We start from the raw sequence: 15,647 nt of genomic DNA, 5'->3' as shown, positions 1-15,647 counted from the left end.
TAAGTGAAACTAGACTATGAGTATTTAATCCCGGGTAAATTAGATTACAGTTTAGAGCTAGAAATGGCAACAATCTAGGACCAAAACATTCTTCGAAATATACAAAACCTGAACCAACCCAATGAAAAAAACATAAAAAAAATATGCATTATAGATTTTAAAATTATTTTATTTTTGGGATGGTTTACATCAGGTTGATTTCAAGTTTATTTTCGACACGTATTTCTGGGTAAAGTAAAATGCACCACTGTTCTCAACGAATATCAATTCTGGTTGAATAAATGCAGACTTGTCTCTGGATGTCCTTTCATCTTGTGTACTATACGAGTTCTTGATACCAATCCAAGGATTCAGAGCCCCTAATTATTTATCCATCAATCATGTATGCATATAAAAACAATGAGCAATGCAAATGAATCCGCATGTTTTACAGTTTCAGATTGCCTTAAATTCAGCAATCTTAGCTGCAAATTCCGTGTACATTTCTTCTTGGGTCTTTATAGTTTCAAACACCTATAACAACCATAAAAAAGTTCAAAACCCAATCATTGATTAAATTTCCATTCATGTAATTCTATCGGCTTAAACATTATAACCTTTAAAATCAAACACATATTCCATAACTAATATTTAAATCAATTCCATAAAATGGTTATAACAGTTATTTATAGCTATATTTCTAAATGTTACTCACCTATCATGGACACCTTCATTTAATGATATTTTACCCAGTTTAATCATAATAACAAAATCCACCTACATGCATAAACAACAAAAATAAAAAAAGAATTAAAAATGGAATATGCATCTCAGTTACATTTCTAAAGTCAATTGCATATTTCAATTACAAAATCAAATTTGCATACCTCAGATATCAAATTTGCATATCTCAGTTACAAAATCCACCCATCGGTAAATAGAAATCAATTCACCCAAAGTTACCTCTAATTACAGTGCTAACACGAATTTGCAAATTGCTAGTCGGATCCATTCTCGATAGACCAAAAATTTGAAACCTTAGTTACCTATTTCGTCCTCCATATCTCAGTAGGAATCTAAGGGACAACAAGTAGGAGCCGAACTGTTGCCGGATCTCTGCCGCACCTTCCATTTAAAAAAATCTATAAACTGCATTTCTCGTTTACCTTGTTAGTTTTGGTGATTTGTTGCTTGATTGTGTTGAGATCGAAGGTTAAATCATATCTCGTGAAGATTAATAGCTCGTACGCTGATTGTGGCAGAATTTGGAGCTCTGTAGTTGCTCTAATGGCATGATTTCGCTTTGAAAATAAGGTTGAAGATGAGTTTTAGTTATTAATTTGGAAAGGAACTCTTTCCTCTTTGGTAAATAACGATACTTAGTAAGGAAGGACAAAATTGTCCTATTTTAATAATAAATCTCCTTATTTTTGATTTTGAGGTATTTATGAAAATTTTATTTTTTTATTGAGAGATTTCTGCATATTTTCAATAGGTGATGTATTTATGAAGACAAATGGACCATTTGAGTGATTTGTGTGCTTAGCCCATTTAAATTTAGAATAGAGAGTGAAAATGACTCTATACGTGGAGAGCCATTTTCACTCTCTACTTCATTTTCAAAAAGATAAACTTTTAAATTTTAAAATAAGTTAGTTATTTTTCATTTGAGATGTATTATTTTAAATTTTTAAATTTAAAAACTGAATAAATAAATTAATATTATTAATATTTTTATTTTTTAATAATTTTTATGAAAATAAAATTAAGATAAAGAGTAAATATTAGAGAGTTTATTAGAGTAAATCTAAATATATTATTCTTTAAGTTAAAGATACTATATATTTTAATAATTATGTTCTTTAAAATAAAGAGCACCATTGGAGATGCTTTAGAGTTTAATTTGAATAAGGAATTCTTTAGAAAGGCAGCTTACTAAATTATTTTAATTGGAATAGGATTAGGTTATAAATGGAAGGAAGGAACCAAGCAAACTCCAGACTATATTTAAACAAAAAATTATCGAATATTTTTAAATCAAATTTAAATTCAAATTGGAATAATAATTAAAATAAATTATTTTAAATATCTAACTTTTACTATCTCTTTTTTTATTTAATCAATTAGAATTCTAACTAAAGTAAATTTCTTCAAATAAAATATTATTTTAATTATTATTTGATGTTTTTATTTATATTTTTTTAAAATAAAATAAATTATAATTAACTATCATTTGAGATTTTATACTTAAATACAATTTATGATTATAGAAATAATTGTTAATTAAACATAAATAGAACTACTCTTATCCATAATAAATATAATTATCATTACTTGACGAGTTATACTACGAGCCACATGTGAAACACGTAAGAGATTTTCTAATCCAACAAAAACTCTACTTAATTTACAATTATACATTGGTATAATTATAAGTAAATATTGTAGATGTCAATTAATTTATTAATATTATATTTCTTTGTAATAAAAATCTTTAATAATTTTAATATTGATTATAAATAAAATACATTCACATAAATATAAAAAATGTAATTAATACATAAACTGACGAGACACATTACGCGCTACGTGCGTAGCACGTAATGCGAAACTAGTCTTATGAAAAACGTACAATTATATATTAAGATTATCGAGTACGTAATTACAAGGACTTTACTAGATGTTCCTACCTGATTTAAGAAGTATTGTGCTTAAAAAATAATTGCATGGTATAGGTGTTGTAGAGCTTCTTATATAAATACAAAAACATATCACCACCGATGGAGGGAGGGGAACTGGGGAAGGCATGAAAGTGTCATTGTCCCCTCTAAATTTTTAATATTATTGAAATTAGCAACAAAATCTTAATACTTTACAATTTAATTAACTCCTCCTAATTTTTAAGATTGCTTACTTCATATATTGCATATTGTAATTTGACTCTTCCTATGTTGAAATCCTATCTCCGACACTGCGTGTCATCCAATTCCTACAATCCGACCTCAACCTTTAGGTAGGCTCGGCAGGGTCAACAACAATAACTGCGCGGTTAGAAATTCGTCACACATACTTAATGCTTAATTTAATATAGGTATTGCTATTGTATGAAAATGAAGAAGTTTATATTTCAATCAACTTTTCATTAAAAACAATTGTAAGGTGTAACAACTAGTAAATTTTTTATTGTAATAAAATTAATTTTTCTAGAAAAATTATTGAGCAAAAATAAACCACTGAATTGTTTTAAATAATAAAAACTTAAAAGGATCAAAATAAAGATAAGTAAATAAAGTCTAATAAAACATATTTAAAAATAAAAACTAAAGGTACCAAACCTTTTATTGACCATTTAAAGAATGAAAAATAAAAAAGATATTGGGTGGCCGAAGGAGTGTGAAGTGATTTACGTTAACACAAACTCATGTAACCATAGGAAATCCAAACCCTACAAGTAAAAATATAATCACTCCATATATTTCAGTTTCCAATACCGTTTTGGATTCTATCACTATAAGTATCCGATAAACCTCAACAACAGAATCATAAGTTGCGGAGTAAAAACAAAAAACCAAAAAAAATGAGCCGGAGAAGCACAAACCCTCCGGATGAGGAAGAAGCTGGTACTAACGACGAGGCGGTTGCTGTCATCGGAGAGCAAGCTTTTAAGGACTTACCAGTGCCTCCATGGACAGAGCAAATAACCATTAGGGCACTGGTTACAAGCTTTTTCTTGAGTATAGTTTTCAACTTTATTGTTTGCAAGCTGAATCTCACCACTGGTGTTATTCCTTCTCTTAATGTTGCTGCTGGATTACTCGGTTTTTTTCTTCTCAAGATGTGGACTGGTTTGCTCTCGAAAGCTGGTTACTTGAAACAGCCTTTTACTAGGCAGGAAAATACTGTTATTCAGACTTGTGTTGTTGCCTCTTCTGGCATTGCCTTTAGCAGTAAGTAATTATTTTCTCTCTTTACGTATGTTTTGATCGATTTGTGTGATTTTTTTTGATGGATTTACGTGTTTTGTTTTGATAATATGACTGAGATATTATAGGGTTAGGGTTCTAGGTTTTTAGGTTACTAGGTTGAGGTGTAATCCAACCGATGATCGTTGAATTGAATAATAGATGATATATTAGAATAAAAATAATGAAATTTAAATTTAGATGGGAACATCTTTGGTAATTGATGATATAATAATAAGTTTCTCTCTTTCCGTATGTTTGATCTATTTGTGTGAGATTTTTTACGAGTTTTACGTGATTTGTACTAATAATATGATTGAGATTAAAATGAAGAGTGAGAATTGTGGCCGGAACAATTTTAGGGTTAGGGGTTCTAGGTTTTTAGGGTTACTAGAGTTGAACCGATGATCCTTTAATTGATAACATATTAGAGGTTTAATCATCCAAAAACATTTCACTTTTTCGATTTGTTTTATTTATATTTCTAACTTTTTAAAATTGTCGATTTTAGTCAATTTTTTCCGGAAAAACTAATCTCGTGAAAATGTATGATAACAGGTGGGACAGCAAGTTACATACTAGGTATGCTTCCAAGGATAGCAGCTCAATCAGAAGGAGGAAATACACCAGAGAATGTGAAGCATCTGTCTCTTGGTTGGCTCATGGGTTTTCTCTTTATTGTAAGCTTCATTGGCTTGTTCTCCATTGTAGCCTTGAGAAGGGTAAATATTTCTCAACTTTTCTTCTCCTTAACTATTCTTTTTAGTCTCTTGGTTTTGTTTGTTAATGTTTAATGTCTGTGATAATTGAATTGCAGCTAATGATCTTGAAGTACAAGCTAACGTACCCTAGTGGAACAGCCACTGCTTATCTTATCAACTCCTTTCACACACCCAAAGGAGCCAAATTAGCCAAGTAAGCATCGTTTACAACATGTTTACAACCAAGAATTTAAGATATATTTAAATGGTTTATATTGTGTTTTACTCGTGTATGCTGATAAGCCTATGTTTGGCTTTGTTTTGTTGCAGGAAGCAGGTGGGAATTTTGTTTAAATTCTTCGGAGCCAGCATGATCTGGGCTTGTTTTCAATGGTTTTTCACTAATGGAGATGATTGTGGATTCGCTAGTATCCCCACTTTTGGTCTTAAAGCATACAATCAGAGGTATGTTAATGTTTTCAACATTCACATTTTGTTTTTTATTTGTTTACTTAGATTATGAATTAATTGTATGGTAATGTGCATGACAGGTTTTACTTCGATTTCTCATCAACATATGTTGGCGTTGGAATGATATGTCCATACATGGTGAACTTCTCCTTGCTATTTGGAGCCATTGTTTCATGGGGAATCATGTGGCCACTCATTGAAGCAAAAAAAGGCAACTGGTATCCTTCTGATTTATCAGCTAGTAGTCTCCATGGCATCCAAGGATATCGAGTTTTTATCGCTATCGCTACTATGCTCGGCGATGGACTTTACCATGTCGTTTGCATGCTCGGTAAGACCGCAATCAGCCTCTACCTCGACTCGAAAAAGCAAGCTTCTGCTTCGATCGCTCCATCTGATCTCGAGTCTGACGAGCAGACTGATGTTTCTGCTGCATACTACGACGAACAGCGAAGAAAAGAGTTTTTTCTTAAGGATCAAATCCCATTATGGGCTGCTTTGGTTGGATACCTTGCTCTTGCAGCTTTTTCAACTGTTATGATCCCATTATTCATCTTCCATCAGCTAAAATGGTACCATATTTTAGTAGCTTACGTGATTGCACCAGTTTTAGCCTTCTGCAACGCCTACGGTTGCGGTCTAACAGACTGGTCTCTCGCCTCCAACTACGGCAAATTCGCTATCATCATCTTCAGCGCTTGGGTCGGCCATGACGGTGGAGTCATAGCCGGTCTTGCTTCATGTGGAGTCATGATGAGCATCGTCTCCACAGCTTCTGATCTCATGCAAGACTTCAAAACAGGATATCTCACTCTTTCATCAGCTGTTGCTATGTTCTTCAGCCAAGTCGCTGGAACTGCAATGGGGTGTTTGATAACTCCGTTAGTATTCTGGTTCTTCTACAAATCTTACCCCGACATGGGCGAGCCTACGAGCACCTACCCCGCGCCTTACGCGCAGGTCTATCGTGGGATCGCTCTTTTCGGGGTGGAGGGTTTCTCTTCGCTTCCGAAACATTGCTTCACGCTCACGGTAGGGTTTTTCGTGGGCGCCATCGTTGTGAACCTCGTTCGCGATCTTTTGGCCAAGTACGAAACCAAATGGAGGATCCATAGGTTCATTCCGAGCCCAATGTGCATGGCGATACCGTTCTATATCGGAGGTTATTTTACGATAGATATGTGTGTTGGGAGTGTGATTCTGTTTATATGGGAGAGGATCAACAAGCAGAAGGCGAATGATTTCGGACCTGCCGTGGCTTCTGGTCTCATCTGCGGCGACTCTTTGTGGGGAATTCCGGCTGCTATACTTTCACTTACTGGTGTCAACCCTCCTCTCTGCTTGAAGCTCGTCAAGGGATAGTAAATGATTTTAATCTTTTAGATTATTGTTAGTTTGTGTCTGGTTAATTTAGTTCAGTTTTTTTTTTATCATTTGTAATTATGCAAGTTGAGATTTCTTTTCTTTTCTGGATTTTTGATTTATAAGGTTTTCTATTTACAGTTTTTTGTGTTTGTGTTAATTATGTTAGTTATTTTGTTACATATTGTAGGCAAATAATTAGAAGATGTGATGTGCAACTCTTTAATATCAAAATTAGTACAAACTCACTAAGGCATACCATCAAACATGTGATGTGCAACTCTTTAATATTTGGCCATTGATGATTATTAGCCCACTAATACCCTACTTAATCACGTCTTTTAAAAAATGTCAAATAAAATTACCACCTTTTATTTTTTTTCAAATCTACCGCCAATGTAAAAAGTCGTCTTTTAATTTAATACTCTCATATTTTTAATTTAATTTAATGTAATTTAATATATTTTTTTAACAAATCTGCACATGGATAAGAATGTATATTTTTTTTTGATTAAATAGGAGTTAACAAAAAAATACTCCCTACGTCCCACTCTAATTGATAAAATAACAAAATTGCAATAATCAATATAAATTAATAAGTTATGACGTAGATAGTTACTTCTATAACTTTCTATTGATAATTAAGCTTATTAATTCTATTAGTATATTAGTTAAATTCTCATTAAATATTCACCATTTTTCATAAAAAGTTTAATTTTAAATGAGGGTAAAAATGAAATATTAAAAAATAAAATTATAGTAGTTATGTTAGTTTTGTCAATTAGAATAGGACACCAAAAACTCCAAATTTTGTCAATTAGAGTGGGACGAAGCGAGTATTAAAAGAAAAATAAAATACTTATTAAAGATGTGAAAAAAATGACCAAATATTATCCTTCTCTTCGGATAAACTATATCCATCACATAAATATTTACTAAAAAATTAATTGTTTTCCTGACTTATTGGAAACAATTAGGAAGTAATTGTTGACTGCATCACATCTATTTGATAAGAACTAAACAATCTTTTTATGTTTAACCATCTCTCTCAAAAATTATTACCAAGCCATGTCTCTGCTTAATGATCTTGTTAACCTCGATCTCTCTGATTCCACTGAGAAGATTATAGCTGAATATATATGGTACATTATTTTAATTATCATCTTATTTTCCTTAATTTTGGTTTAGCTTGTATGTTCTTAATTTTGTTGTTTTGTATAGGATCGGTGGATCTGGATTGGACTTAAGGAGCAAAGCAAGAGTGAGTTTTTCTTTTATAACAAAATTTAGTTTTTTTTTTTTTTTTTTGGTTATAATTCAAATCATCAATTGCCATTCAATAAACTAATCCTAATGTACCAACAAGCTATATCTCAAATGTTATAAGCGCTGAACAACAAACTGTTAAGGTCGTGGGTTTATTTCTTCCCACAAGCGCTCCCCCTCCCCAAGAGTTCATACGTCCTTGTTGGTTGGATTTTCAAACTAATTCAAGATTAAAAAATTGTGTGGTCACCGAACTATATATTTTTAATAAAACGGTTACCAACAATTTATTTGTAGCGTTTTGAAAATTCAATTAACATCTTTTAAAAAGCGAGAGGTTTCGCTCATTTTATATGAGATTTTGGCTTATGTTGATGTCGGTTTTTTTTTTCTCATTCTTCATGTTACATCAATATCAATACCAAACAACAAATTATATATGTACTAACTTTGATCTGACATGAGCGGATAACTTTCTATTTCTAAAAAATATTAGTTGGCCAGCAAAATTTTCAGATAAAATTTGGTAACCCTTTTTTAGAAGTGCATTTTTATGTTTAACACTGTAAAAACTAAATACAAAATAATCAATTTATTTTGTGTTGTGTTATGTACAGACCCTCCCAGCAGCAGTGAGTGATCCATCAAAATTGCCAAAGTGGAACTATGATGGTTCCAGCACAGACCAAGCCCCCGGAGATGACAGTGAAGTCATTTTGTAGTATGTTTTATTACTCACCTATTATTATTATTTTCATCTCCTTGCCCTTGTTCATTTTTTTATTTTATTTATTTTTCTATTTTGGTTGAACTTGAATCAGCCCACAGGCAGTTTTTAAAGATCCCTTTAGAAGAGGAAACAACATCCTGGTAATTAATTATTTGAATCTTCATTTTATTAGCTCTTTTTAAATTATGTTCATCTCTTCATTTCTGGTCATATATATTGAAATTTAATTATATAAATAAAAATTGTAATTCATAGTATATTATATCACATTTATGTAGGTTATGTGCGATGCGTACACACCGGCAGGCGAGCCTCTTCCCACCAATAAAAGATTCAATGCCGCCAAAATCTTTAGCCAGTCTGATGTTGTTGCTGAAGAGCCATGGTACATTGTTTAATCGTAGCATTTAATTATAACTTTTTTTGATAAATCATTTAATAATACTTCTAAAATCTCTTGTTGATGTTCTGTTTAATGATTGGTTACTTACATTTACTAATGTCAATATTTAATGAAAAATTCACAATTCTTTATCATTTGATGGCATGTGGTATATATATTTTTGCAGCAAAAATATACAAATAGAAAGCGATGTCATAATACTCCTAATGTTTATAAAAATAGATTATAAAATTTGAAAAGTAGTTTTAAAAATATGAAAATGTATAACTGTAACTTATGAGTGAAATAATTTTACCTAGAACAACACATAATTCACAAATTCATAGTACAAATACACATTACAATAAGTTGCAACTTTTTTTTAATGTGGTAAGGTATGGGATTGAGCAAGAGTACACTCTTCTTCAGAAGGATGTGAAGTGGCCAATTGGATGGCCTATTGGTGGATTCCCAGGACCTCAGGTTCTCAAATTCTAATTTTTTTTAATACTTATGGTAGCACGGACACTTCATTCAGTCAACGTGTCCCGTTTTAAAAACGTTTCGGACATTTGACGTTTTGGACCCGAAACTTCATTTTTTACGTAAAGAAACCTTAAAATAACACTCTTTCACTATATTTGTGTCCAAGTGTATGATTTCTCCGTGTCCATGCTAACTTATGAGTAGAATTATTTTATAAATAAATATAATTTATTAAAAATATAATGAATATTTGTATGATGCAGGGTCCTTACTACTGTGGAACGGGAGCTGACAAAGCCTTCGGGCGGGATATTGTAGACTCCCACTACAAGGCTTGCTTATATGCCGGCATCAATATCAGTGGCATCAATGGTGAAGTTATGCCTGGCCAGTGGGAATTTCAAGTTGGCCCTGTACTTGGTATCTCTGCTGGTGATGAGCTATGGATGGCTCGTTACATTCTTGAGGTAACTGGCCTAATGCCTAATACTAATACTATTACATCAATTCTTGTAATAATATTGTAATTCTACTTCCTACTTGTACAGCGAATCACTGAGGTTGCAGGAGCCATCCTTACTTTTGACCCAAAACCAATTCCGGTTAGTTAGAGCAATTGCAAATGTATATACGTTTTGCGTTACTTGAAACAAGTTAAACTCACTTGCTTTATATTCATCTCTAGGGCGATTGGAACGGAGCTGGTGCGCATACAAACTACAGGTTCGGATGCTATTGATATTTCACTTTTATTCGAAAACGGAAATGAAATGTCGAAATGACGAGTTTTTGTTTGGTAATTTGGTGTCAGCACCAAGTCGATGAGAAATGATGGCGGGATAGATGTAATCCATAAGGCTATCGAGAAGTTGGGTATGCGCCACAAGGAGCATATAGCTGCATACGGTACAGGCAACGAGAGACGACTCACTGGTCGCCATGAGACCGCTGATATCAACAAATTCTCCTGGGTACGCTTCCTATTCCTATAATCAGAACTCTTAACATGTTGCCAACAATTTGTCAAACTTTTTCTATTATGTGAAATTGCAGGGTGTTGCTAACAGGGGAGCATCTATCCGTGTCGGGCGCGACACAGAACAGAAAGGCAAAGGTATTTATTGCGACTATGCTTGGTTTATGAAATGTAATAGATATGAAAATATTAAATATTTTTAAGGTCACCGAACTATAACTTATTTACAAAACAGTTACCGGATTATAAAAAATTATAAAACGGTTATTAAATTATAAATCGGTTTCCGAACTAATATTTTTTTATAAAAAAATTATCTTAATCTACATTGACTACTATTTATGGTGTTTGCAGGTTATTTTGAAGATAGGAGGCCATCATCCAACATGGATCCATATACTGTCACTTCAATGATAGCTGAAACCACTATTCTCTGGAAGCCTTAGAGACCAACCAATTTGGTTTACCTGATTGCTTTGTTTCTACAATTGTTTTCATTTTCTTGAGATATCAACTTCCTGTTGATTTGTTTAAATTACCATTCAAATTTTGTATTGTTTTCCATTTTCTGTCTTTGCTTCGAACTGGTCATAATATGATCAGTCACAAAATTGATTATAGTTTTTTTTTTTTGATAATTGGAGGAGTGGGGAGCGCTTGTGGGAGGAATTGAACCCACGACCTGGACAGTTTGTTGTCCAGCGCTTATACTATTTGAGTTACAGCTCGTTGGTAAAATTGATCATAGTTTAATAAAATTTTGTAGGAATAAATTCAATAATTATTACTTTCTCTGTCATATAAAGATAGAAAGATATATTTTCATAAAAATTAAAATAATATTTGAAATATTTGTAAACGTTACTTTTTCGGACAGCGAAAAAAGCGATTAAGATCTTAAGCGTTTAGAGATGATTTCTAGATAAACACGTCTAGATGACAAGCTATTGATCCAAATAAAAAAATTTAAAGGATCAAATCGACACGTAGCAGTATAATTGAAGGATTGAATCATAATTATTATGAATAACTCCATTAATAACTCATAAAAATCTATAAAAATATGAATATAAGTCTGAGAATTCAAACTAGTTCTGCAACCTTAAAGGTTTATGGATCAATTTGTTAAATTGCAGATTTTGCCCAGTAATTCATTTGAACACTTTCAAGAACCAAATAGGTACTTCACGAAAGTTTTTCACATAATTTTTAAATACTTCCCCCGTCCCGTTTAAGAAGGGACATATCACATTTTTGGTTGTCCCATCTAAGAAGGCCAAATCGTGTTTTCCGTGTAAATTTATATTAAACTTCCATTTTTACCTCTTTAGAAATCATCAAATACATTAAATAAAATTCGGTTTACAGTGCAGTTGTGGTTCCAACGCACTATGTAACTCTATAATTAATTTTCCTACTTGACAAATATGATAGACTAATTTGCTTCTTTTTGAAAAGATAAATATCCTTTTATGTTTGGATAGTATAAATTCCTATATTTAGAATTGTAAAATGTTTTTTTGTGCATGGCCCGATTAACCAAATTCTCCAATTAATATCCACTTACTAGTTTATAGCAATTGATTATATTAACATGCATATTCTTTAGCAAAATTAACCATTAATAAGGATAGACATGGAATAAAATAATGTTGTCTTATTTTATTAATCTTGGTGAAAAATCCATTCGTCCCTTCTTAAATGGGACGGAGGGAGTAATTAATTAAATTAAATTATTAAGAGATAATTAGGAGAAGGAAACCCTAACATATGACCCCCTATGTTCTCATAATTATAGAAAATATTTTACATGTCGTCTTGAAAAAATAGAATAATTATTTCTGATTGTGCAGTATCAGGCATGTTGAATTTAGATCGCGACTTCACTTTGCATACTGCCCACCAATTAGCTCTATCTCGTCTTTTGGTTGTATAGGTGCAATAATAGACTTGATCGGACTGCTCAGTTAAAATGAAGATTCATATTTGTTGTACTTCCTTTTACAATTAACATCTACCATATTATATCGATCATGCATTAATATACCGACATTAATTGTTGGATCAAACCAATCACATTTAAATAGGAAAGTTTTTTTATTGGTAAAGTTGAGTTCTCTAACTCAATAATATCAATCAATATCACATAAAAGTCACTTTTGTCCGGAGCATAGAATAATCCTTTGATGCATACTTTACTATTTATAGTATCTTGATCATTCCAGTATGCTTGAGTCTCAAACCAAATTGGTCTAGGGTTAGGATCAGTGTAGGAGTATGAGAGAAGAAAATGGTGTTTGAATTATGGAAATCGAGTTATAATGAATTTTGAAATGCAAAAACAGATTATATACAGTTCGAAGTGAACGATGGTTTAAAATTTCCATGATAGTTCAAAATCTTGAAAATGCACGATCGTTGAAACTTTATGGACGATCGTTCAGAAGCCAAAAACAGCTAAAACCTCGATTAAAACTTGTGCTATGCAAACGATTCAAACCCGAACTCAAAATCAATGCAATCCAAATATGAAAACACACAGATGAACACTAAGGAACTCAAATCAAAGGATAAATTTTACAACAAGTCAATCAAAATTAAATACATGGACTAAAATCTACACGTAAACAATCGAAAACTAATCCAAAACCATGGCGAAGTTGGCGGAAAAACCTGGAACATTACATTTTCGGTTTGGTTGAGTTTTATAAAAAAACAAAACTGAACCGAATAAAAATTTAAACCTAAGAAAACCACTATTTTAATTCGGTTCGGATTCAATCGATTCTTGCACTCATAATCTAGATAGTATGGATCAACAAAAAAAACCTAAGAAAGTAAAGGCTAAACGATATGATGAGTAAAACAAAGAGGATCACAAACATTGTTAAGTATACAATGTTTTTTGTTTCTCTTTAATACTTTAGTACGTAGATTACTAGTACTATCCTTAAAATAAAAAGATAGACTTAGTTTATTTTTAACGAGATATGATCCAAAAAATACAAAATAAATAAAGAATAAATGAAAAAATAGAAAGAAAACGACGAGAACAAAAAAGATAATGTAATGAAAATAATAACAAAAAGTGATAATAAACTAAAAATAAGAGAAGGGCTAAGTGCAAACTAAATCACAAATATAAGCATGATTTGCAATTAGAATAAAAGATCAATTTACCCCCTCAACTTGGCCCGAAATATCAAATGAGTCATTTAAAACGGTTTTGGGTCAAACAGACCCGCAATTTGCGTTTTTCGCTCAAATCAGCCCCTCTGACACAAAAACTCCTAAAAAATAGAGTGATATTTCTAAATCCAAAAATTAATCCTAATTAATTATAATTAAACACAATTAAAATTAAAATTAACACTAATTAAACCTAATTAAACACTTAAACTTAATCTAACCCTCACAGCCACCAGACACCCTCACCGCCGGACACCCTCACTGCCACCTGAAAATTACGCCGCCGACCGGCCATCAGTCACACTGAGAACAAATCGTTCTCAGGGATTGAGAACAGACTCTGTTCTCAGCAACTGAGAACGAATACGTTATCATCTGTTCTCGACTAAGAACAAATCCGTTCTCGTCTGTTCTCATCTGAAAACCGGTCTGTTCTCTAACGAGAACGGGTCTGTTATCTAACGAGAACGGGTCTGTTCTCTAACGAGAACGGGTCCGTTCTCAGTGACTGAGAACGGGTCCGTTCTCAGTGACTGAGAACGATGATAAGGACACCGGTGGGGGCGATGGCGGAGGTGTCCGGCGAAAAAGGGAGAAAACGGAGGAATCTGGTGGAAAAGAATTAAGAGTGAAGAAGAAGATAAAAAGGAAAAAAATTCTAAACTTTTATAAAAAAATAAAAAAATTATTGAATTTTCAAAATTGTAAAGACATAATTGAAATTTAAAAAATGTGAAGGATTAATTTAAAAAATAAATAAATTTTAAGGGTCTTTTTAGATTTTTTACATTTTTTTTGTTGAGAGTGTAACTCACTTGCTGGAGTGAGAGTGGGGAGGGGCTGATTTAAGCGAAAAACGCAAGTTGCGTTGACCCAAAACCGTACAAAATGACTCATTTGATATTTCGTGCCAAGTTGAGGGAGTGATTGATCCTTTGTACAATGAAATATAGATCGGTGTTTCAATTTGCTGAATATTAAAAATTTCTACTGTTTTTATTAAATTTTTAAAGCTTGTGTTTTGCCATCAATCCTAAAAAAAACAATTAAGAAGAAGAAACAAACGAAAAAGAGGGCTATTAATCACTCATGGCCCCTGATTTTTGGGTGTCAGTGCACAAAACCCCCTGATGTTTAAAACGGGCACATGATCCCCTGATCTTTGTGGCGGCACTCACAAAACCCTCCGAGGACGAAAATACGCCTGGCGCCGTCATTTTTAGTCAACTGTAATTTTTCAGAAAATAATAATATAACAACGCCACGTCATCTGCCACGTCAGCAAAATATCTTAAAAATTTCAAACACCCAAAATACCCCTAATTTAATTTAGAAAAAAAAACAAAAAAATCAAATCAATCCAATCTAACCTAAATCATTGGATTAACCCAACAGCCGACCAAACCACCACTCCCATCAACCACTGCCGGAAAATTTTATGGTCATCTCTGAATGAATGATGACCGGAAAATTTTCGGTCATCCAAAGCCTTGGATCTGTTCTTGAAACAGATGCACATCGGATCTGTTCAAGAAGAACATATCATCGAGGATATGTTTCAAGAACAGATCCACAACGAGGATGACCGGAAAATTTTCCAGTCATCATTCATTCGGAGAAGATGACCGAAATTTTTTCCAGCGGTGGTTGGAGTGGCGGCGGTGGTTGGGTGGTTGTTGGTTGTCGGTTGTCGAGTTAATCAATTGGTTTAGATTAGATTGGGTTGGTTTTTTGTTTTTCTCTAAATGAAAATAAAGGTTATTTTTGGTGTTTGAAATTTTTAAGGTATTTTGTTAACGTGGCGCTGTCAATTTTTTTTTTAAGAATGTCAGTTGATAGAAAAAGACAGCGCCATGGGTATTTTCGTCTCAGGGGGTTTTGTGAGCGCCGCCACAAAAATCAGAGGGTTTTGTGTATGTTTTTAAACATTAGAGAGTTTTGTACACGGACACTCAAAAGTTAAGGGTCATGGGTGATTAATAATCAAAAAAAAAAAGAGATGGAAAAAAATGAGAAGAGGTAGAAAAAAATATGAGCAATAAAATAAAAAAAATAAAAATTATTTTATAAATATAATTAGACTTTTTTAAACTATGCCCTAAAAATAGAGTACAAATGAATGGAAACCGGAATTCGATTGGGC

The 15,647-nt window shown here is 32.5% G+C and overlaps 2 protein-coding genes and 1 long non-coding RNA gene across 3 annotated transcripts; 2 read left to right on the top strand and 1 right to left on the bottom strand.

The window, feature by feature from the left end:
* Window positions 1–1,454, bottom strand: LOC126682657 (uncharacterized). The gene is made up of 3 exons (XR_007641481.2): window positions 867–1,454; window positions 695–756; window positions 1–513 (listed from the first exon to the last, which is right to left on the bottom strand). It is a non-coding gene; the product is annotated as an uncharacterized LOC126682657 (long non-coding RNA).
* A 2,026-nt stretch (window positions 1,455–3,480) lies between these two features.
* Window positions 3,481–6,635, top strand: LOC126680313 (probable metal-nicotianamine transporter YSL7). Its single transcript, XM_050375417.2, has 5 exons — window positions 3,481–3,926; window positions 4,500–4,663; window positions 4,759–4,856; window positions 4,973–5,107; window positions 5,194–6,635. Exons 1-5 carry the CDS (start codon window positions 3,557–3,559, stop codon window positions 6,473–6,475), a joined length of 2,049 nt encoding a protein of 682 aa, XP_050231374.1. The 5' UTR covers window positions 3,481–3,556; the 3' UTR covers window positions 6,476–6,635.
* A 781-nt stretch (window positions 6,636–7,416) lies between these two features.
* Window positions 7,417–10,879, top strand: LOC126680061 (glutamine synthetase nodule isozyme-like). Its single transcript, XM_050375099.2, has 12 exons — window positions 7,417–7,617; window positions 7,697–7,736; window positions 8,359–8,462; window positions 8,563–8,611; window positions 8,750–8,856; window positions 9,249–9,336; window positions 9,603–9,806; window positions 9,888–9,941; window positions 10,025–10,062; window positions 10,151–10,310; window positions 10,393–10,453; window positions 10,670–10,879. The coding sequence occupies exons 1-12, from the start codon at window positions 7,544–7,546 to the stop codon at window positions 10,759–10,761; spliced, it is 1,071 nt and encodes a 356-aa protein (XP_050231056.1). The 5' UTR covers window positions 7,417–7,543; the 3' UTR covers window positions 10,762–10,879.
* The last annotated feature ends 4,768 nt before the right edge of the window (window positions 10,880–15,647 follow it).

The sequence above is a fragment of the Mercurialis annua genome, linkage group LG5 (assembly GCF_937616625.2).
Source record: "Mercurialis annua linkage group LG5, ddMerAnnu1.2, whole genome shotgun sequence".
Lineage (NCBI taxonomy): Eukaryota > Viridiplantae > Streptophyta > Magnoliopsida > Malpighiales > Euphorbiaceae > Mercurialis > Mercurialis annua.
Note: the sequence above shows the minus strand (reverse complement) of the source record. Positions and strands in the feature narration are given on the sequence as shown.

Coding starts and splice junctions, on each gene's coding strand:
- LOC126680313 (XM_050375417.2), top strand. CDS start 3,557: ATGAGCCGGAGAAGCACAAACCCTCCGGATGAGGAAGAAGCTGGTACT. Junction 4,664..4,758: donor CCATTGTAGCCTTGAGAAGG/GTAAATATTTCT, acceptor ATTGAATTGCAG/CTAATGATCTTGAAGTACAA. Junction 5,108..5,193: donor CTTAAAGCATACAATCAGAG/GTATGTTAATGT, acceptor TGTGCATGACAG/GTTTTACTTCGATTTCTCAT.
- LOC126680061 (XM_050375099.2), top strand. CDS start 7,544: ATGTCTCTGCTTAATGATCTTGTTAACCTCGATCTCTCTGATTCCACT. Junction 8,463..8,562: donor GACAGTGAAGTCATTTTGTA/GTATGTTTTATT, acceptor AACTTGAATCAG/CCCACAGGCAGTTTTTAAAG. Junction 9,942..10,024: donor TTGACCCAAAACCAATTCCG/GTTAGTTAGAGC, acceptor ATTCATCTCTAG/GGCGATTGGAACGGAGCTGG.